Source organism: Anomaloglossus baeobatrachus, chromosome 2 (genome assembly GCF_048569485.1).
Source record: "Anomaloglossus baeobatrachus isolate aAnoBae1 chromosome 2, aAnoBae1.hap1, whole genome shotgun sequence".
NCBI lineage: Eukaryota > Metazoa > Chordata > Amphibia > Anura > Aromobatidae > Anomaloglossus > Anomaloglossus baeobatrachus.
Genome location: NC_134354.1, coordinates 254,963,058 through 254,987,173, shown reverse-complemented (window position 1 = coordinate 254,987,173; position 24,116 = coordinate 254,963,058). Strand labels below are relative to the sequence as shown.

Here is a 24,116-nt window from a genome sequence, read left to right as displayed (position 1 = left end):
ATGCAAGGGATCTCCAGATCTGCCAATGTTGGTCCAATTAATATCGATGCATCGGAGACAAACACAAGAACACACAGCCAATGTCCGTGTACCAGGCTTTGTCTGAATCTCAGATGCCCAAGCAGTACTTTATTAAAACCACAAAAGAAAAGGGGACGGCTTAGTACATGACCAAAAATGGAATGAAAGTTGAAAATAACAAAATCGTAAATTATGGATCCTGCTGAATTCCTTAAAACCAGATCTGTCCAGTTTTCTGGACCTTCAGTAACAAAGAAACTTTAGACAAAGGCCTCTTTAAAGCGACTACACCCAGTGCTATTGCTTTTATGAATAACACTTATAAAGCTAATACAAAAATACAAAATTATTAAACATAAATAAATTGCTTAAATGATAATCAAAACTTAATATAAAATATTAGCCATAACAACTGTGACTGCATTCCTGATGAAGACACTAGTTTGACGTTGAAACATTGCAAAATAAAAATGCTTTTTATCCACTTTTCCTATTATAACATTTGTTGTTTTATTCAATTACAGTATTTAGTTTTCAATAATATGTTAATAAGGTATCCATATTATAGATTCCTCCTCATATTTCTGCCATGATGTCTTTAGCTAGTCGGCCCCAAAACTCAGAGTTTTCTCTGATACTTCCTTTGGTTTAAATGATGGTAGCTGAATGTAGATGAAAGGTAGTCATATTTGTCTATGACAAAAAGAGTATTTTTAAGCAGTTATTACCATCTTATCAAGTTATCACCTATTCTTTAACTCCTTTCCTTTACTAATATTTAAGCACTTAAATGCTGCTGTAAATCTCTGCCCTAGGTTGGGCTTCATTGCAGGTCTTCATATCTTCAGTTCTTCCCATATATACTGCATTACCCTATTGTTACATCTTGTGGCTCTCCTGAGGCAAGGACTGAGGCAGTCTTCCATTCCTTGCCTGCCACGAGCACTCCTGCTCAGCAGCGCCAAAGGTCTGCCAGACTGCACAGTGTGCAGGAGATACCTTCTCAGAGAGGCAGCAGAAGGGTGACACCTAGTGGTTCTCCTGTTACAAGGAGTGAAGCGGTCTCCCATTCCTGGCCTGCCGCAGACTCTCCTGCTCAGCGGCCCCGAAGGTCTGCGAGGCTGCGCAATGTACAGAGGTTTACTGCTCAGGGAAGCAGTGAGATTCCCGTTATCTCTCCACATTGTGAGACCGAGGATCCCGCCTCTATTTCCCAGAGGCAGGAGGCTGAGCATGTGCAATGCGTGGTGGGTCCTGATTCGCTCACTGACGTCACACGGCTTGATGACAAGGCTGGTGATGTGGTGAATCCTGACTGGCCAGGCTGGGACGTCGTGGATCCTGATTGGGTCAAGTCCGTCATCTCTGCATCGCGCCCGCCCTCGGGTGGAGCTGCACCTCCTTAAAAGCTCCCCCTGCCATCATGGCGGCGCGCGACCGTCCTTCTATGTTTGGATGTCTGGCAGCGTGCTGCCACGCCACTGCTCAGGCATTACTGTCTCTTGTGGGCTTGGCCCTTGCTGCTCCGGCAGTACCTCGTTTGCAGGCCGTGTTCCTGCCTTGCTGCTCCGGCAGTACCCCCGTCAACATGCCGTGTTCCTGTCCCAGGTGAGCTCCTCAAGTCTCCATTGGACTCACCTGGTTATTGAAAGCACACGTGCGTGGGCACCTCTGTGCTACCCTCGTGCCATATTCTCGTGACTTCCACTGGCACACGTGCGTGGGCACCTCTGTGCTTCCCCGTGCAACAGGTACACCGAGCCGTGAGATCTGTGCCATACAACCCTCACGGGTTAGGGCAGATTGGTGTACATAGATCGTCTGTGACATTCCAGACGATCGCTAGCAGCAACCCGCTCACTCTTCACCCACCATAGCGGCGGTCCCTTACACCGCACAGTGGACCTTGACCGGCGGAAGCAGTCCATTTCCCATCTTGGCACGCTTCCCCGGGTCCCCCTCGTAACATTACGGTCGCGCCAAAGGTCTGGCTATGGCTGAAGAGCAGCAGCAGTTGCTGCGTTATGTGCAGCAGTTGGAGTCACGATTGGCAGCAGTGGAGCAGTCTTCCTCCGATAAGACTACTCTGACGACAGTCGCCACCCAGGCGGCTACCCAGGCTGTGCTATTGGGCGGAAGGTCTCCTCGCCTTGCGCTTCCAGAGCGCTTTAGCGGCAACAGCTCTGAGTGCCGTGGTTTTATAAACCAGGTTACCACCTACTTAGAGCTGTCCGCGATTCTTTACGCTACCGATAAGGCGAAGGTAGCCTTCGTCCAGTCCCTGCTCACAGGGAGAGCGCTGAAGTGGTCCACGCCGTTGTGGGAGCGCGGAGATTGTGTGGTGAATAACTTAGCAGCTTATCTTGGGGCCATGAGAATGGTGTTCCTCGGGCCTCAAGTCACCCACGATTCCGCGCTGCGCCTCCTACGACTTCGGCAAGGGTCTGCTTCAGTCGGGGACTTTGCTGTACACTTTAGGACACTGGCCGCAGAGCTGGACTGGCCGGATAAGGTCCTTGTCCCTGTGTTTTGGGAGGGCCTGGCAGGGTTTGTCAAAGACGCACTGGCCACACGTGAGGTGCCTGCCACTTTAGAGTCCTTGATTCAGGTTGCCTCTCGCATAGACATCCGCCAGGCGGAGCGAAGGCTCGAGGTCTCTTCAGCACCCACGTCTTCTCGGCCTAAAAAGCGTCTGACTCCCGTCTTCCATCAGACAGGTCCCCCAGCCAGTCCTGTAGGCGACTCCGTGGAGTCAATGGAGGTGTCCAAGGTGGTCTCCTCTGCCCCAGGTTCTCGGTCTTGTGTCATCTGCTTTTCCTGTGGGCAGAGGGGACACATAGCTACCCTATGTCCCAAACCGTCGGGAAAAGACTTCTCCCTCTAGGTTGACTATCAGCGCCCAGTTGCAGTTCGGCACTACTCTCTTCTCTGCCCTGGCTTGCTTGGACTCAGGCGCTGAAGGCAATTTCATCTCGACCTCCCTGGCAACCCGATACTCAGTTCCCCTGGTTCTGTTGCCCAAGCCACTCAGGGTCCGGGTAGTCGACGGGTCCATACTACTCGATCCTATCACCCAGATCACCATCCCTCTCAGGATGGATGTACCACCGGGACACCATGAGCAGGTGTCCTTCCTGGTGCTTCCAGGGGGGACGGATGAGATCCTACTGGGCCTTCCCTGGTTGAGACAGCATGCTCCTATACTCAACTGGGCAACAGGGGACATCTCATCCTGGGCAGGATCCTGTAGAGAGCACCTCGTGACTACCGAACCACCCGCTACCATTAGGTCGGTTGGGTCCTCAGGGAATACTGAGGGGCCGGGTTTACCGACACCTTATGAGGCCTACAGGGATGTCTTTTCCAAAAGGGCCGCAGATGCTCTTCCTCCCCACCGGCCATATGATTGCCGAATAGACCTGAAGCCAGGCTCCGAGCCCCCTAGGGGCAGAGTGTATCCACTCTCTGCTCCAGAGACGGAGGCTATGTCCAAATATATTCAGGACAGCCTGGCGAAGGGGTTCATTCGCAAGTCTATTTCACCGGCTGGTGCAGGGTTCTTTTTTGTGCAGAAGAAGGAAGGGGATCTGCGCCCCTGTATCGATTACAGGGGATTAAATGCAATCACAATCAAGAACAAATACCCTTTGCCCCTCATTACTGAGCTATTTGATCGATTCCGCGGGGCAAAGGTCTTCACAAAGCTGGATCTACGCGGGGCATATAATCTAGTGCGAGTCCGAAAGGGCGATGAGTGGAAGACCGCCTTTAACCCCAGGGACGGTCACTACGAGTATCTAGTAATGCCCTTCGGACTCTGCAATGCCCCCGCCGTATTTCAAGACTTTGTGAATGACATTTTCCGGGATTTGTATCTTTCCGTGGTTGCATACCTGGATGACATTCTTATCTTCTCCCCCGATCTTACCACCCATCGGAGGGATGTCATCCGAGTACTTAAGAGGCTCCGCACCCATTCGTTATATGCTAAGCTGGAAAAGTGCGTTTTTGAACAGGAATCCTTGCCGTTCCTGGGGTACATAGTGTCCAGTCAGGGGTTAGCAATGGATCCGGGGAAGTTGGAGACAGTGATGAACTGGCCTGAGCCCCGCTCGCTGAAGGCGATCCAGCGATTCTTGGGGTTTATCAATTATTATCGCCAGTTCATTCCCAACTTCTCGACGGTGGCAGCACCCATCATTGCCCTTACCCGCAAGGGCGCTAATCCCAAAGCATGGACACGGGAAACGGTAGAGGCATTTCACACTCTCAAAACTCACTTCTCCAGAGCTCCCATCCTTCATCGTCCAGACATCTCCAAACCCTTCCTACTGGAGGTAGACGCCTCTTCGGTCGGTGCAGGTGCAGTCCTGTACCAGAAAAACGAACGAGGAAGGAAACATCCGTGTTTCTTTTTCTCCAAGACCTTTTCTCCGGCCGAGAGGAACTACTCCATAGGGGATAGGGAGTTACTGGCGATGAAACTAGCATTCCAGGAATGGCGGCATCTCCTGGAGGGTGCGAAGCATCCATTTGAGGTTTTTTCTGACCACAAAAACCTCACATACCTCCAGACAGCACAACGCCTGAACCCAAGGCAGGCCCGTTGGTCTTTATTCTTCTCCCGGTTCCGCTTTATTATCCGCCACCTGGCCGGTGAGAAGAACGTACGGGCCGATGCCTTGTCACGTTGTATGGTTGTGTTGGAGGAGGACGAGGAGGAGCCTCGTCTTATACTACCCCCGGACAGCTTGAGGATGGTCACTCCCACTTCTTTGGACCAGGTGCCACCTGGCAAAACCCTCGTTCCCCCTGAACTACGGAACGAGGTGCTATCGTGGGCCCATGCCTCCAAGGTCGGGGGTCACTTCGGGGTCAAAAGGACCAGAGACCTGGTGACCAGGCATTATTGGTGGCCGAGACTACCCCAGGACATACAGGAATATGTGGGAGCCTGTATGTCGTGTGCTCGGAATAAGCCATCCCGGCAGAGACCGGCAGGTCTTCTTCACCCACTGCCAGTGCCGGATCGTCCCTGGGAAGTGGTAGGGATGGACTTCCTGGGAGATCTGCCCAAGTCAGCAGGGCACAGGGTCGTATGGGGCATCACGGACCACTTCTCTAAAATGGTCCACTTGGTGCCTCTCCCACGACTCCCGACGTCACGTGCTCTCGCCACCTTGTTCATTCGGCATGTATTTAGGTTGCATGGCATGCCTGACAAGGTGGTGAGCGACCGGGGTCCCCAGTTCGCGTCTAGCTTCTGGAGAGAGCTCTGTAAGCTCCTGCAGATAGAGCTGAACATCTCCTCCGCATACCATCCCGAGACCAATGGACTAGTGGAGAGGACTAATCAGACCTTGGTAACTTACCTCCGCCATTTTATATCCGCGCACCACGACAACTGGGCTAACCTCCTTCCTTGGGCCGAATTTGCCATTAACAATTCGGTCCATGAATCCTCTGGCCAGACTCCGTTCCTACTCAATAACGGACAACATCCCAGAATCCCGGTTCCGATGCCCATTACGTCACCCGATACTAGAGTGGAGGATTGGGCGACCAAGGCCCGGGAGATCTGGGATGACACCCAAGAGGCTCTTAAAAGGGCTAAAGACCGGATGGTAACAACGGCTGATGTTCGCCGCCGCCCTGCACCATCCTTCGCCCCTGGTGACCTAGTATGGCTGTCCTCTAAGAATGTTAACCTACGGGTACAGGCAGCCAAATTCGCCCCTAGGTATCTGGGTCCGTTTAAAGTACTACAGCAGGTAAACCCAGTGGCATATCGACTCCAGCTCCCTCCACGCTGGGCTATAGCCAACACCTTTCACGTGTCCCTCCTGAAACCCGTACGACTTAATAAATTCTCGGGGTCCCTGCCGGCTCAAACCGACTCCCCGTCCGACGACCCTGAGGTGGCAAAACTTGTGGAGACAAAAGTCATACAGGGAAAGAGGTACTACCTCGTGGAGTGGGCCGGCCGTGGTCCGGAGCATAGATCCTGGGAGTTGGAGGATCATATCCGCGCCCCGGGTTTGATAGCGGCCTTCGAGCACGGACAGGGGGGGGGGCCTAGACGGGGGGGGTAATGTTACATCTCGTGGCTCTCCTGAGGCAAGGACTGAGGCAGTCTCCCATTCCTTGCCTGCCATGAGCACTCCTGCTCAGCAGCGCCGAAGGTCTGCCAGACTGCGCAGTGTGCAGGAGATACCTTCTCAGAGAGGCAGCAGAAGGGTGACACCTAGTGGTTCTCCTGTTACAAGGAGTGAAGCGGTCTCCCATTCCTGGCCTGCCGCAGACTCTCCTGCTCAGCGGCCCCGAAGGTCTGCGAGGCTGCGCAATGTACAGAGGTTTACTGCTCAGGGAAGCAGTGAGATTCCCGTTATCTCTCCACATTGTGAGACCGAGGATCCCGCCTCTATTTCCCAGAGGCAGGAGGCTGAGCATGTGCAATGCGTGGTGGGTCCTGATTCGCTCACTGACGTCACACGGCTTGATGACAAGGCTGGTGACGTGGTGAATCCTGACTGGCCAGGCTGGGACGTCGTGGATCCTGATTGGGTCAAGTCCGTCATCTCTGCATCGCGCCCGCCCTCGGGTGGAGCTGCACCTTCTTAAAAGCTCCCCCTGCCATCATGGCGGCGCGCGACCGTCCTTCTATGTTTGGATGTCTGGCAGCGTGCTGCCACGCCACTGCTCAGGCATTACTGTCTCTTGTGGGCTTGGCCCTTGCTGCTCCGGCAGTACCTCGTTTGCAGGCCGTGTTCCTGCCTTGCTGCTCCGGCAGTACCCCCGTCAACAGGCCGTGTTCCTGTCCCAGGTGAGCTCCTCAAGTCTCCATTGGACTCACCTGGTTATTGAAAGCACACGTGCGTGGGCACCTCTGTGCTACCCTCGTGCCATATTCTCGTGACTTCCACTGGCACACGTGCGTGGGCACCTCTGTGCTTCCCCGTGCAACAGGTACACCGAGCCGTGAGATCTGTGCCATACAACCCTCACGGGTTAGGGCAGATCGGTGTACATAGATCGTCTGTGACATTCCAGACGATCGCTAGCAGCAACCCGCTCACTCTTCACCCACCATAGCGGCGGTCCCTTACACCGCACAGTGGACCTTGACCGGCGGAAGCAGTCCATTTCCCATCTTGGCACGCTTCCCCGGGTCCCCCTCGTAACACCCTATTATATACAACAAGCGTTCAAATATTGCAGGTTCAGTTCTATAAATGTGAAGAAAAAAGTTTTAAAAATATAAAAAATGAAAAATATAAAAGTTTGAATCCCCCACCTTTTTTGCTGATTGAAAATATAAAATTAAATAACTTGGATGGCAGATGCCATAAAAAGACAAAAAAATCAAAATGCCAGTCACTGCACCACACCCAAAAAAATCTAACAAAAAAATGATCAAAACACCACATGTACCCTAAAATGGTATCAATAAAAATATCACCTATCCATGCAAAAAAACAAGGGCTTATAAAGATCCATTGACAGAAAAATAATAAAATAAGAAGTAAAGGGATTTAGTCACCATAAAATTATCTGTTGTTAACATCAGATCAGGTTCTTATGTTAAATCTATTTTTTCTAAAAAGAATGTTAGTCTTTTTTCATATATACTATATTTTGATATAGTGTAAAATATCTTGTATAACAGTGTACATTTGGTTTGCCCTCTAAATAACTCAACACACAGCCATAAATGCCTACATTGCTGTCAACAAAAATGAGTACACCTCTAAGTGAAAATGGCCAAATTGTACCCAAAATGCCAATATTTTGTGTGCCCCCCCTTATTTTCAAGCACTGCCTTAACTCTCTTGAACATGGAGTTCACTGGATCTTCACAGGAGCCACTGTAATCCTCTTCCACTCCTCCATGACATCACAGAGCTGGTGGATGATGGAGACGTTATGTTTGAGGATGCTCCAGAGATACTCAACAGGGTTTAGGTCTGGAGACATGCTTGGCCAGTCCAGCACCTTTACCTTTAGTTTCTCTACCAAGGCAGTGGTCGTCCTGAAGGTGTGTTTGAGTTGTTATCATGTTGGAATACTGCCCTGCGGCCCAGTTTTTGAAGGGATGGGATTGTGCTTTGCTTCAGTATGTCAAAGTACATGTTCTCATTCTTGGTTACCTCATGAACTGTACCTCCCCACAGCCAGCAGCAATCATGCACCCCGAACCATGACACTCCCACCACCATGCTTGACTGTAGGGAAATCACACTTGTCTTTGTACTCCTCACCTGTTTGTCACCTGTTTGTCACCACACACGCTTGACACCATCTGAACCAAGTAAGTTTATCTTGGTCTCATCAGACCACTGATAAATGTCTTTAGTGAGCTTCTCTTCAGCAAACTGTTTGCAGGCTTTCTTGTGTATCATCTTTAGAAAAGGCTTGATTCTGGGTCGATGGCCATGCAGACCAATTTGATGCAGTGTACGGTGTGTGGTCTCAGCACTGACAGTATGACCCTCCACCCCTTTAACCTCTGCAGCCATGATGGCAACACTCATATGTCTATTTTGAAAAGAAAACCTATGGATATGACTCTGAGCACGTCCTCTCAACTTCTTTGGTCAACCATAGTGAGGTCTGTTCTGAGTGGAAGCTGTCTTGATAAACTTTATGGTCTTGGGCACCATGCTGCAGCACAGTTTCATTGTGTTGGCAATAGTCTTATAGCCTAGGCCATCTTTATGTAGAGTAACAATTATTTTTTTTTCAGATTCTCAGAGAATTCTTTGCTATAAGATGCCATGTTGAACTTTCAGTGACCAGTATAAGAGGGTCTGTGGTGATAATACCAAAATTAACACACCTGCTCCCCATTCACACTTAAGACCTTGTTATGCTAATGATCCTTATGACACCATTGAGGGAAATTGGCTAACTGGGCACAATTTGGACCTTTTCACTTAGGGAAGTACTCATTTTTGTTGCCAGCAGTTTAAATTAATGGCTGTGTGAGTTATTTAGAGAACACAGCAAATTTGCACTGCTATACAAGCTGTACACTTACTACTTTACATTGTATCAAAGAATCATATCTAGTAATGGGCGAACTCGAACGGTAAAGTTCGGAGTCCGTGCACAGACCCCGAACACAGACTTCTCATTGAAGTCGATGTTATTGTTCGGGTTCGGCGACCTGGATAAAAAGCAAAAAAACAAAAGGATGCAAAATGGGAATTAAAGCAGGACAAGTATGCTTACCAAGTTTACGTCCAGCTGTAACACTGCTTCTGGGTCCGCTCATGAAATCTCATGAATATTTACTGCTTCCCCCACCCACCTTCTCTGACAGCATCTGATTGGTTGCAGTCAGACTGCCAGTGTGTTGGCATCTGTGATTGGTTGCCCTCATACTAACTGTCTGGATCCCGAAGTGGAGTGTAAAAATAAATAAATAATTGGGAAAAAATGGCCTAGGGTTCTCCTTATTATGATAACCAGCGCAGATAAGGCAGACAGCTGGAGGCTCCCAGCCCCCAGTTGTGTGTTATCTTGGCTGTGTATCAAAATACGAGGAACCCCATGTTCCTTTTTTTTTAATCATTTAAATGAATACCTAAAAATACACACAAAAAAACTATGTGGGGTCCCCCCCAGTTTGGATGTCCGCCAAGATAAAGCAGACAGTTGGGGCCTGGTATTATCAGGGTGGGGGCCAAGGTTATTGGGCCTTCTACAGCCTAAAAATAGCAGCCTGCAGCTGCCCATGAATTGACCCATTCATTAGATGCACTAATCCTGGCGCTTTAACCAGCTCATCCCGATTGCTCTGGTACAGTGGCAATCTGGGTAATACAAGAGTTTACTGACACCTATTATCTGTCAAAAAGTGACAGCTGTCATCAAGTCTCAGGTTAGTAATAAGGAGGCGTCTATGATACCCCCCATTACTAATCAGGTAAGTAAAAATAAATAACTACAAAACACGGAAAAAAATCCTTTTATAAAAAAAACCCCAAACAAAACAAAAATCAATAAAATACCCTCTTTCTCCAGTTTACTAACCCCAAAACAGCCCTGCAGGTCAAACTTAATGTACAGACATAATGTCCCATGACAATCCTTGCTCTGCTACATCTCGAGGTCATAGTGTGCGATCACATTAGAAAATGAGACTGACCACTCCGTGTCAGGGACACACTGATGGAGCCACAGGTGTGATAGTGGTGACGTCAGTGAGTTCACCTGAGGTCACAGCTAGTGGTTCTCATGGTACCCCAGCTGTGACATCAGCTAAACTCAGTGAACTCATCTGAGGTGAACTCGATGAACTCAATGCAGGATTACCTGTTTAGGCTATGGGCGCACGTCGAGTATTTGGTTGCAGAAAATCTGCATCTCCTGGCAGAAAAACACGAAGCAGTTTTGATGTGTTTTCCTTCCAGGAGATGCAGATTTGTTGCATTAGTGTGTCCCTGATACCGCAGTGTTCGGTCACATTTTTTAATGTGACCGTGCACTGCGACCTCAGATGTAACAGAGCTGAGATCATCTTGAATCTTTGTGCGTGTGGATTACGTCGGACCTGCATGTGTGTTTTGAGGGTTAATAAATTGGAGGAAAAGGGGTTTTTATTTTGTTTGTTTTTTTTAATAAAGGATTTTTCTGTACTTTGTGTTTATTCCTTTTTACTTACTTGATTAGTAATGGGGGTCTCATAGACCACCTGCTATTAAGTATCCTTAGGGCGGCTTTGCACACTACAACATCGCAGGTGCGATGTCGGTGGGGTCAAATTGAAAGTGACGCACATCCGGCATCGCATGCGATATCGTAGTGTGTAAAGCCTTGATGATACGATTAACGAACGCAAAATCGTCGTAATCGTATCATCGTTGCAGCGTCGGCGTAATTCATAATTACGCTGACGCGACGGTACGATGTTGTTCCTCGCTCCTGCGGCAGCACACATCGCTGTGTGTGAAGCCGCAGGAGCGAGGAACATCTCCTACCGGCGTCACTGCGGCTTCCGTAGGATATGCGGAAGGAAGGAGCTGGGCAGGATGTTTACATCCTGCTCATCTCCGTCCCTCCGCTCCTATTGGCCGCCTGCCGTGTGACGTTGCTTAGGAAGGAGGCGGGTCGCCGGCCAGAGCGACGGTCGCAGGGCAGATGAGTGCGTGTGAAGCTGGCGTAGCGATAGTTTTCGCTACGCCAGCTATCACACGATATCGTACCTGCGACGGGGGTGGGCACTATCGCGTGCGACATCGCAGCATCGGCCTGCGATGTCGCAACGTGCAAAGCCCGCCTTAGGCTTGATGACAGCTGTAATTTTTTGACAAATCACAGCTGTCATTAACCCCTTATAATAATAATAATAATAATAATATTTATTCATTTATATAGTGCTATTAATTCCACAGCACTTTACATATATGACCCAATTGCTACCACACCAGGGCGATCAGGATGAGCAGGGTAAAGCATCAGGATTGGCGCATCTAATGGATGCGCCAAATCTGAAATGGCTGCAGGCTGCTATTTTTAGGCTGGGGAAGGCCTGATAACCATGGACCTCCCAGCCTGAGAATACCAGCCTCCAGCTGTCTGCTTTAGCTGTGCTGAGTAGCAAAAAACAGGGGACCCCACACCATTGTTTCAAATTATTATTTTTTTAAACTCCACTTCAGGACCCAGACAGCTAGTGTGAGGGCAACCAATCACAGACACCGGCAGTCTGACTGCAACCAATCATAGACCCTGTCACAGAGGGTGGGTGGTGGAAGCCATGAATATTCATAAGATTTAATGAACGGACCTAGAAGCAGTGTGACAGCTGTGCGGAAACTCGGTAAGTGTAATTGTCTTGCTTTAATCACCATTTTGCTTCCTTTTACAGCCCCTAAGCCGTTACTAACATAATTTTACAGCACACAAGTCTATGTCCCTTATGTCACACTCACCACAGATGGCCGTTAGCAGAAGGATAGTGAACCCACTGGACCATAGGGGGGACCCTGGCTTACCCTTTGGAGTGAGGGGCTTGACTAAGCGCCTGCTTCTAGGGAAGCAACCGGGACTGTGGCAGCTGAGCAGGACAGGGCAAAAGCAGGACTGGGTTAACAGCAACTCAGAGCAGCATAAGGGGCACAGTTGTGCAGAGGAATGGGCAGGATAGGTACCAGCAAACAAGGGACATCAGGCGCAGGATGTCAGGCATAGATCATTAGCTAGTACAGGACATCAGATAGCACCGGTCATCAGGCACGGGTCATCAGCTGGCACAGGTCATCAGGCGGTCCGGTCGTCAGGCACGGATCATCAGCTGGCACAGATCATCAGGTGGCACCGGTGGTCAGGCATGGATCCTCAGTTGACACAGATCATCAGGTGGCCCCGGTTGTTAGGCACAGGTCATCAGCTGGGACAGGACATATGGCACAGGTCCTGGAGCCCAGGACCTCAGGCATGAGCCACAGCAGGATAATGCCTGCACAGCAGTACTTCCAGACTTCAGGTTGAACATGAAAACACAATTTATTCACAGGATACAGCAGAAAAAGGGTACATAACATGGCAGGATAACAGGAAACAGCACAGGACTTTAAATACAAAACACACGGACTAGGCTGGAGTCTAAGAACATGCTGGTGACTGAACATGCCAGTCACTGAATACGCTGGTACTGGAGTACGCCGTATCCACTGTTAAACTACAAACTACTAACAGACTACAAACAGGTAAACCAGGCTATGGCAGCAGCTGACTCCAGACCTACGGCAGCACAGACTGCACAAATATACAGCTCAACCATAAGAAATGCTATGCAATGCTCTGGCACCTCCCATCAGGGGGGAGGAGCCTTGAATAACTGGTGCCTCCCAGCAATAGGCTGGGGCCACTTTAGCAAGGTGCACACACCTCTCTATAAAAGAATAGGAAGACTGTGTGCACGCTCACCTTAGGCTGGAGAGTAGGAACCCCACACAGCATGTGCATAGCCTGCAGCCTAGGTGGGAGCAGAGCTGACTCTCACATGGGTATCCACAGAGGAAACGAGCCGGGGACCGAACTTATATGTGGAATTGCAGAGAAGAAGGAAGCAGGTACATTGCACAAAGTGCAGAAGAGAACCAGCGTATTAGTGGAGCCAGCGTTACACCAACACTCATGTGGGCATCCATGGGGGGACAAGTTGGGGACTGCACTACAGGTGGGTGGCCAAAAGGAGGGAGACCAGGGGCACTGCGTGAGAACGCAAAAGAGCGCCGGCATACTAGGGGAGCTGGCTCTACACCTTAGACTTATATGGGGTTTGGGGTCCACGCTCATGCTCAGGTTCTGAACCAGACTATTTTTTAAAGTCAGGCAGGACCTGTCAAACCTGAACATCTGTTGGTTCACTCATCTGACGTCCCATGAAAAGATATAATAAAGGTACAGTATTTGCCCATGATCAGGATTAGCAGAGTTTTGGACTTTACATATATTTGCTGTGTTCAAAACGCTGTGTGGTACAGTACAAGCACAGTGGACAGAATTATAGAAGGCACTACAATTAGGTAAATGAGATCAAACCGAGAGGCACACCTATACAATTAGAACAATGAAGCATAGGGAAAAGTAGGTGTGTAACAAATGGGATCACCAAATTTATTTGTTTTCTTTGCCAGTAAGTGTAGATTGGATGCAGGAATATGGTGTAGAAATTTCAGCACCAAATCTGCATCTCTTGGCAAAAAAATGTGGTTTTCTGCCAGGAGATGCAGGTCTGTGAACTCAGTCAGTGACCCCGCCTGAGGTGAGTTCACTCAGTTCAATAAGGTCACTTGAGGTCAGGTTACCTGCGGTCACTGTTGTGAATGTCATCCGAGTGGATGCTGGTGTGGAGCTCCCTCTGGTGACCAGGAATGGTAATGAAGCTGAGTTTGAATCTGTGATTCAGACAGATGATGGAATTAATTGGGAATTCAGGAAATCCTATTGCAGATCAGCCTAGTTTATTTAGCAGAGCATTTTGTGCCTGGCGGTCACCGGTGATAAATGTTCCTGCCTGCTTCTGAAGATGTCTGGGCGTTTTCCGTTCTGTTTTTCCCATTTATTTGGTGCCTGAATCTACTCCAGATAGGTTATTGTTTCTGTGCTTAATTGCTGGATTTGCACTTAAGAGTGTTTCTGCATATTCCATTTGGTTCTGTGCTTGGTTTCTTATATGTGAGGATCTGTCTTTCTGCTTTTGTGAGCAGTGCAGTTCTTCCAGCAAGAAAGGGAGCTTGCTCTCTGTTCATGTTTGGAGTATTTGCACTTTAGAATATTATTTGTTCTGTGATTTTGTTTCTTCCCATTATATTTGCAGTTCTGTTTAAAGTGTCTAGCACAAGTGTACCTGATATGGTGGGGAAGAGTCAATGTGGTCTCAGTATTTTTTATTAACAGATTTTTTGCATGGTTTTTTGCTGACCACAATCAGTTATCTTTCCTGTCTTGTTCTATCTAGTAAGTCAGGCCTCACCTTTGTTGATCTATACTTTCTGTGTATTGTGTTTTCTTACATCACCGTTGTTGCATGTTGGGGGCTTTCTATTTCTTTGGGGACTGCTCCGTGGCAAGTTAGGATTCCTCATTTCTATCTTTGAGGTGTACCAAGTTTCTCAGGCAGTGACGAGGTGTCAAGGTGTGTTAGGAACATCCCACTGCTACTTTTAGTGTTGTCTGATAGATAAGGGATTGTGGTCAGCTTAGTTTCCAACTACTCTTGTGGTTTTGTTTTTTCCTTATCAATGGGATTTTTCGTGATCGTCCACAGTTACTAGATTATAACAGGTCACAGGTGGAGGACCGTGGGAACCTCCACCTGTGTCCGCAAATACTTTTAGCGATGTCAACGCTCATTGCATGGCTTAGTCATTCTCTGGCTAAAGCTCACAGCATTTTGTGCGCATGCACTGTCACTTCAGATGTAGCAAAGCTGGAATCGTCATGGGACCTCGTGTAGATTATGTCGGACCTTTATGATTTTGGGGTTAATAAAGGGGAGAAAGATGGTGTGTATATTTTATTTTAAATAAAGGATTTATTCAGTATTTGTGTTTTTCTTTTCACTTACAGATTAGTAATGGGGGGTCTCATAGACACCTCCCAATACTAATCTAGAGCTTAGTGGTAGCTGTGAGCTGTTATTAACCTCTTAGCACCCAGATTGCCACCACAATAGGGCAATCAGGATGCGCCTAGTAAACTGCTTGGATTGTAGCATCTAATGAATGTGACAATCCTGGGCAGCTGCAGGCTGATATTTTTTAGACTAGGGGGGACCAATAAGCATGGGTCTCCACAGCTTGAGAATACCAGCTCCTTGCTGCCATCTTTATCATGACTGTCTCTCTTAGCTTGATACACAGCCAAGATAAGCACATGGCTGGGTGCTGCAGCCTGTAGCCTTATGCTTTATCTGTGCTGGGTATCATAATATGAGGGGACCCTACGCCAATGTATTTATTTTTACACCAATATACTCGTATATAGATGCACACACAGCGCTTCTGATTGAAAGCAGTCAGACACGCTGTCACACAGGGTCATGGCATTGTCTTACTGCAACCAATCAGAGACACCAGGCCTGTTGGAGGGTGGGGGAAGCATTGCATATGTGTGAGGTTAATGAGTGGCCCTGGAAGTAGTATGAGCGACCCCGTAAGCAGTCTACTGCTCCGCGAGAGAGACTGTAAGTAAAACATGCCTGCTCTCTCCTTTGTTTTCTTTATTTTTCCTTTATTTTTTTAATTACCCAAATTGCCAGACTGGGATCTTGGAGTTCCCTGAGAACTCTAGGCCCGGGGTCGGTGCTTGGGTACTTCTGAATCCGTGCGGATCTAAACTTTTACAGTCCGGGGCTGCCCATCACTACTAGTGAGGTGATGTGATAGGCCTGTCTAAATACATATAATGAGCTATATTTTGTGCACCACTCTGCAACTTGTGCTAAATTGATACAACCCTACACAACAGGGGCTGACATATTATTGGTGCAACCTGTGCAGCTGCGAGGCCCAACAGGTAAGGAGGCTATTTCTACTTCCAAAGCAGGTGGAATTGTGCATTTTGATGAGTTACTGACTGAAAAGGGCTCATATACTGTTCTTGCAGGGCCCTTTTTTGTCTATGTCTGTCAGTGCTCCACAAGGTTGTAAAACTGCAGTCAATTCCAAAAATCCAAAACACCGAAGATCCATATACACCTTTTTAATGGCTTGACAAAGGTCTCATGTCACTGAAACATATGTCTTTTTCTGCATGATTTACCTTTTATGTGTATATTGTGGTCAAAGTCTTTTTGTGGAGGAGGATCTTTGGTGCCTTGGTTTTTTGGAATAGGCCTGTTTATATAGATGTGTTCTGAGCTCCCTGGGATCCAAAGGTAGAAATGTTAAATGACCCCTCTCTGGGACTTCTAGTGTTAAATTATTTGTGATACAGCATTCTAGAGAACTGACACAGCACATGAGAAGTCTTGAAGGCAAAAGTGGAATTTGCATGATGGCGGACGTTAACCTTTGATCATTAGCAAAATGGAGATCACGGTAGGGTGGTAGAGAGAAATGAGGGTAGAAATGTAGGGCTTGGTTGAATATTATATTCAGCTTTTCATATATGGGAGCAGTGACTGATAATATTCATATTTCTCTTATACAAAGGTACTTGTTTGAATAAATGCACTCCTCAGCATTGAGTGTAACGTTTCTAAATCGGAGTGTACCAAAAATATTAATGCATGTTATGTGTGTCCATCTTGTCAACTACTGTATTAATTTCCAATTATTAACTGGCATCCAGGTTCCATTTTTTCCATGTTATTTTCAACATGCTAATCATAAAAATATTGTAGCTGCAATAATATTTAAACCATTAAACACATCCTGATCACCCAAGAGAAAGGCATATCTAGATACATGTTGCTCTGTAAAGGAAAATCATCTAACATCTTAATGCACATGATTAAGAATCTTGTCAAGTTCCCTAATGCTGTTAACCTACAGATATAGGGTTAATTTTTAGATTAATAGCGTGTCCGCCCGCCTTACTGATAGCGCAGTTATTGGGACAAGATAACTTTATTCCTATTTTATTCCTAAATTATTCCTTATTATTTATTCATCGCTCCCGGGTTCTGCTGGCTTTCAGTCATAGGTGTGTGCTGGCTTTCAGTCATAGATGCGTGCCCGGAGTACCTGCTCACTATACTGTGAATGGTAGCCAGACAAGATTGGAACGCTATTAACCTGCAGATTAACCATATATATGCAGGTAATTAGCCTTTAGACATGCCAGGTCCCCTTTAACATATGAAATGCACATGCACTGAGTTCATTAAGTGAAATGAGTAATACAATACATATAAGATTTATAGCATATTTAACTGATCAGTTGTTAGGATAAGGATCGTTCTGTCTTGTATTTTTTATTTTGGGAGGACGAAGTACAGGAATACCCACCTATTAGCATCTATTTGTCATATTTTACCTGATTCAGTCATTTCTTATGTATACCTATTTGGATTACTTGAAAACATAATACTTTTTATATTTATGTTACAAATTTTTACATATATTTGGTGATATAATATTAAACTTACTATCGCTCCTTGTCGTCAAGTATAGTTAGATTTGCTACCTGCAACACTGTGTAATACATCTTTTAGATGTTATGTTTTTTGTCCACTTATTTCCTTTCCTTTTTTTCTTAATCTACTGCTTATTAAATCTCCTGTTCACTTTCGTTTCTTCCTCTGTTTCTCAGCTGTTTGCCATCTTTGCCTTTGGAACTTGTGGTTCTTTCATTGGCGAGACAGCAGCAGTCGTGATGTGTAAGGTTTCAGAAACTCAGACAGACACAGATCTCATTTCGGTGCCTTTTTCCTACCCTTTCAGGTAATGCCTTGTCATCTTCATTTGATTCTCTGCCAGTAGAATAGAATACCAAAAGTTTCTTTCTACCTGTTTTGTCTGATCATTAAAGAGTTTCTCCATGTAAACTTCACCATATGTATCTGTCTGTTCTATCTATTCTACACCTACACATAGACATACCATTAAAAACACTGACAGGTGAGAAGAGTAACACTGAAAAACTCATTAACTGATTACAATAGCACTTGTCAAGAGGTCGGATATATTAAATGGCAAATGATCAGTCATCTCTAAGCAGATATCTTAGAAGCAGGAATAGTGGGGAAAGCATAAAACTCAGCAGCTCTAACAAAGGCCATTTGTGATGACTAAAATGACTGGTTATAGGCATCTCTAAAATGCTGGTTCCGGTGGAGTGGTTAGTACAGTGGGTATGGAAAGTATTCAGACCCCTTTTAAATTTTTCACTCTTTGTTTCATTGCAGTCATTTCAAATTAAAAAAAAGTTCATTTTTTTCTCATTAATGTATACTCTGCACCCCATCTTGACAGAAAAAAACCCCCAGAAATACAGAAATTTGTGCAAATTTATTAAACAAGAAAAACTGAAATATCACATAGTCATAAGTATTCAGACCCTTTGCTCAGTATTGAGTAGAAACACTCTTTTGAGCTAGTACAGCCATGAGTCTTTTAGAGAATGATGCAACAAATTTTTCACACCTGGATTTGGGGATCGTTTGCCATTCTTCCTTGCAGATCCTCTCCAGTTCTGTCAGGTTGGATGGTGAACGTTGATGGACAGCCATTTTCATGTCTTTCCAGAGATGCTCAATCGGGTGTAGGTCAGGGCTCTGGCTGGGCCAGTCAAGAATGGTCACAGAGTTGTTTTGAAGCCACTCCTTTTTATTTTAGCTGTGTGATTAGGGTCATTGTCTTGTTGGAAGGTGAACCTTCAACCAAGTCTGAGTTCCAGAGCACTCTGGAAGAGGTTTTCTTCCAGGATATCTCTGTACATGGCCACATTAATCTTTCCTTCAAGTGCAACCAGTCGTCCTGTCCCTGCAGCTGAAAAACATCCCCATAGCATGATGCTGCCACCACCATGTTTCACTGTTGGGATTGTATTGGGCAGGTGATGAGCAGTGGTTTTCTCCACACATGCCACTTAGAATTATCACCAAAAAGTTTTATCTTCGTCTCATCAGACCAGAAAATCTTATTTCTGATAGTCTAGAAGTCCTTCATGTGATTTTTTGCAAACTCTATGTGGGGTTTCATATGTCTTGCAGTTAGGAGAGGCTTCCATTGGGCCACTTTGCCATAAAGGGCCGACTGTTGGAGAGCTGCAGTGATAGTTGACTTTGTGGAGCTTTCTCCCATCTATCTACTGCATCTCTGGAGCTCAGCCACAGTGATATTGGGGTTCTTCTTTACCTCTCTCACCAAGGCTCTTCTCCCACGATTGCTTAGTTTGGCTTGATGGCTGGGTCTAGGAAGAGTTCTGGTGGTCTGAGCAAAGGGTCTGAATACTTATATATCATAAGTATTCAGACCCTTTGCTCAAACCACCAGAACGTTTTCTTTTTCAGTTTTTCTTGTTTAATAAATTTGCAAAAATTTCTACATTTCTCTTTTTTCCTGTCAAGATGGGGTGCAGAGTGTACATTAATGAGAAAAAAAGAACTTTTTGGAATTTACCAAATGGCTGCAATGAAACAAAGAGTGAAAAATTTAAAGGGGTCTGAATACTTTTTGCACCCACTGTACCTGGCAAAAATGGTCCATCCAGTTAATGGACAACCAGTTAACTGATGTTCAACCCCATAGGTGGTTACTGTATCCAAAATTGCTTGAAAAAGCTATGGTAGGTGCCAGAGCTCTCAGTGCATCAGAGCGTTCTGCCAGTGGCTGTATAGCTGAAGACCGATGACCCCTGTCCAACGCTGATAATGGGTCTGTTTTACCTGGGGAAAAGATGACACCATGATGTTCTGTAGGAAAAAGACAAACCATTAGAGTCAGTGTGATGTTCTTGGCAATGTTGTGCTCCAAAATCCTGAGATCCGGCATTGCTATTGATGTCTTTTTGACACACAATTACACAGAATTAATACTTAATCCATTGCATTATTGCATACCTTGCAGAACCCTTGACGGTAACGGTTTCACCAGGATAATGTGCTTGCCACACTGCAAAAATTGCTGAGTAATGGTTTGAGGAACATGATAGGGTGGGGAGTTGGCCTCGGCTTCTAAAATACACTAGATCTTAGCCAAGTTAAGCATCTGTTAGAAGTTCTGGAAAAACAAGTCCAATCCATGGAGGCCTGACCACACATCTTCTAAGACTTGATCGCCTATTATCTTTGTTCCATATACCAGAATACCCCATGAGAGTAAGGGTACCTTCACACTTTAGCGATGCAGCAGCGATCCGACCAGCGATCTGACCTGGTCAGGAACGCTGCTGCATCGCTACATGGTCGCTGGTGAGCTGTCAAACAGGCAGATCTCACCAGCGACCAGTGACCAGCCCCCAGCCAGCAGCGACGTGCAAGCGACGCTGCGCTTGCACGGAGCCGGCGTCTGGAAGCTGCGGACACTGGTAACTAAGGTAAACATCGGGTATGGTTACCCGATGTTTACCTTAGTTACCAGCTCACACCGCTTAACTTAGCGTGTGCAGGGAGCAGGAGCCGGCACTGGCAGCGTGAGAGCTGCGGAGGCTGGTAATGAAGGTAAATATCAGGTAACCACCTTGGTTACCCGATGTTTACCTTGGTTACAGCTTACCGCAGGCTGTCAGACGCCGGCTCCTGCTCCCTTCACATTCAGGATTGTTGCTCTCTCGCAGTCACACACAGCGATGTGTGCTTATCAGCGGGAGAGCAACAATAAAAAAATGAACCAGCACTGTGTGTAACGAGCAGCGATCTCACAGCAGGGGCCAGATCGCTGCTCAGTGTCACACACAGCGAGATCGCTAATGAGGTCACAAAAAACGTGACTCAGCAGTGATCTCAGTAGCGATCTCGCTGTGTGTGAAGTACCCCTTAGTCGAGTTCATGTTTTAGGGGTGATCTCAGCAGTTTTGTCAGCACAAGGGGGATCTGCACAATAGGAGGTGGTTTTAGGGTAATGGTTGACCAGTGTATAGTCTACATATTTCTTATTATAAAGTGGTACTTGTACTGATTCTAATTTACAGCCCATATAGTCCTAAGCTGTATTCAGAGTACTAACAGTTATTATTGGATCCTTAACATCTTAATTAAGCTCTTATACTGCAATGTGACAGTTACTGCTGACACCAAAAAACTGTACAGGGCCTTGTGTAAGGTAAAGAAATATGGGAGGATTTTAACTCTAATCTGAGGGCAATATACTATGTTAGAGACGGTGATTCCAGTGATGCTTTTTTATTTTTATCAAAGCATTATTTTATCAATAAATGAGATTATCCCTAAAGAAGTACTTGTCCTGTTGCCTGGTAGTACAACCATGCCTTTCACAGCTTTCTGCCTATGCACAGTGTACACAAAAAGCTGTGTGGGGTTACTCAGAGCTCACAATTCTGAGAATTGGTTAATATACAGCAGATAAAACTGTTTTTAATCAAAACTGCAGCACCCAGTAAAGTAAGTGGTGGCTGGAATCAGAGACTGTGCCTCTATATCATGCTGCTCGTAGATGGGGTAGCAATAACCTCTTGATGTAGGCACTTTAAACCAGCAAAACCGTGAATGCAGCTTTGGACTATAATAAAGGCTGTTAGTTTGCCAGTAGTAGACTGGTGCACACAGCACTAATATACAATGGCACACAGAGCCTCTTATGATTGCCATTGTACAATTATTTATCAGGTGCCATGTATATAAAATATTATATTTCATTTCAGACATATTTCTATAAAAAGTAATAAAATTAATGATAGACATTTACTTTAAAACAAATTTTTAAGCAAGATTTTCCTCTTGCCAATAAAAACCTCTCTAGTAAATAGGTTGCAGTCTATAAGGAGCAGATGTAAACCTTTCTTCCAAAGTATAATTTTACCAAAACAAATTAAAGAGTATAACCCATAAATGTAGAATGTTAAAAGTAGCACTTGGGTAACATTATAACCATGGCCGGCTTTAGGCATGTGCGACTTGTGCGGTCGCACAGGGCCCCAACGGCCATGCTTCAGGGGGGGCGCAGCAGAGAGGTAAGAAGTTGTACATTTCCTGGCTCCTCCGGTCCCAGCACAGCGTTTTTACTGTAACCGCCGCCGGTTACTTACTTAACTTTATGTAGCGCCTGGCCAGCCGGGCCCACCACCTTCACCGAGCCCCAGTCACAGCTGCAGCAGAGGGGCGCAGTGTCGCTTCAGCCACTACTGCAGTCTGCACATGACTAAGGTGTATGGAAAGTCCTTCTAGGGCATCGCATGCAAATTAGCCATGTAGTGGGGGAGGCACTGTGATTGGAGCAGAGCAGAAAGGTGGCGTGTCATCCCGCAGCCCAATGTGATGAGGTCATCACTCTACACCTCATCACAGTGCTGTGGGCAACGCTGAGCTGGCAAGCGCGCGGCATCTGGCAGGGAGAGGTAGGCGCTCTATGAGCTGAAGATTGCCATGGTGGTGGGGGAGCCGCTGACTCCAGCCATGGGGAGGTAGGGGGGGGGGGTGCTGACTACAGCCGCGGGGGGGGGGTGGGGTGCTGATTCCAGGGACGGAGGGGGCGCTGACTACAGCCGCGGGTGGTGGGGGGCCATTGACTCCAGCCACTGACGTCAGCCGCGGGGGGTGTAGACTCCAGCCGGGGGTGGGGGGGGGGGCGCTGTTCCAGCCCCGGGTTGTGGGGGTGCCCGCTGACTGCAGCCCCTGCCTTGCTTTAGCTGGATGTGTTGAGGGCACACATCCAACTGAAATGCATCGCTGCTCAGAGAGGACGCTGCAGGATGTGGGAGCCGGGGAGGGTGAGTAAAATGTTTCTTTTTTTTCTTTTTGCGGTAGACAAATATACGAGGAGAGACCCAGGAAAGGCACATATACACAAGAAGGTGCAAATATATACCAGGAAGGGGACAAAAATAAGGATGGGGACATATATACCAGAATGTACCCAGGAGGGGAATATATATACATCAGGAGGAGCCTAGGATGTGGATATATATATTTGCTGGGAAGGGACAAATAAACCAGGATGGGAACATATATACCAGGAGGAGGACATATATACCAAGAAGGGGACAGAAACAAGGATGGGGACATATATACCAGAATATGCCCAGGAGTGGGATATACATACCAGGAGGTGCCCAGGATTGGACATATATACCAGGATAGGGACAAATAAACCAGGATGGGGACATGCATACCAGGAAGGGCCCAGGATGCAGACATATATACCAGGACTTGGACATATATACCAGGAGGATATTATACAGAGAGACAATTTGTATGGGGGGGATAGTATACAGAGGGGTAGTGTGTGTTGGGTGATATACAGAGGAGCATTGTGTGTGTGTGTGTGTGTGTGTGTGTGAGGATATATATAAAGAGGGGCAGCTTGTGTGGGGGACAGTGTACAAAGGGGCAGCGTACATGAGGGATATTACACAGAGGGTCATTGTGTGTGTGTGAACATATTATACAGAGATGCTGTGTGTGGGGGATATATAAAGCGGCAGTGTGTGTGTGGAGGATGCTACACAGAGGAGCAGTGTGTGGGATATTATACAAATGGGCAGTGTGTGTTGGTATTTACAGAGGAGCAGTGTACGTGTGGGGACATTATACAGAGGAGCAGTGTGTGGAGGGGATATATTGAGGAGCAGTGTTTGTGGGGAGATATTATACAGAGGAGCAGTGTGTGGGAGGATATTATACAGAGGTGCAGTGTGTGGGAGAATATTATACAGAGGAGCAGTGTGTGGGAGGATATTATACAGAGGAGCAGTGTGTGTGGGAGGATATTATACAGAGGAGCAGTGTGTGGGAGGATATTATACAAAGGAGCAGTGTGTGGGAGAATATTATACAGAGGAGCAGTGTGTGGGAGGATATTATACAGAGGAGCAGTGTGTGTGGGAGGATATTATACAGAGGAGCAGTGTGTGGGAGGATATTATACAGAGAAGCAGTGTGTGGGAGGATATTAAACAGAGGAGCAGTGTGTGGGAGAATATTGTACAGAGGAGCAGTGTGTGGAAGGATATTATACAGA

The 24,116-nt window shown here is 46.8% G+C and overlaps 1 protein-coding gene across 1 annotated transcript in view; it reads left to right on the top strand.

Moving 5' to 3' along the window:
• SYPL2 (synaptophysin like 2) overlaps positions 1-24,116 on the top strand; it is a 49,985-nt gene that overhangs the window by 19,198 nt on the left and 6,671 nt on the right. The window contains exon 3 of the mRNA XM_075333726.1: positions 17,791-17,921. Coding sequence (XP_075189841.1) covers positions 17,791-17,921 — 131 coding nt within the window. The remainder of the gene's footprint in view (positions 1-17,790; positions 17,922-24,116) is intronic.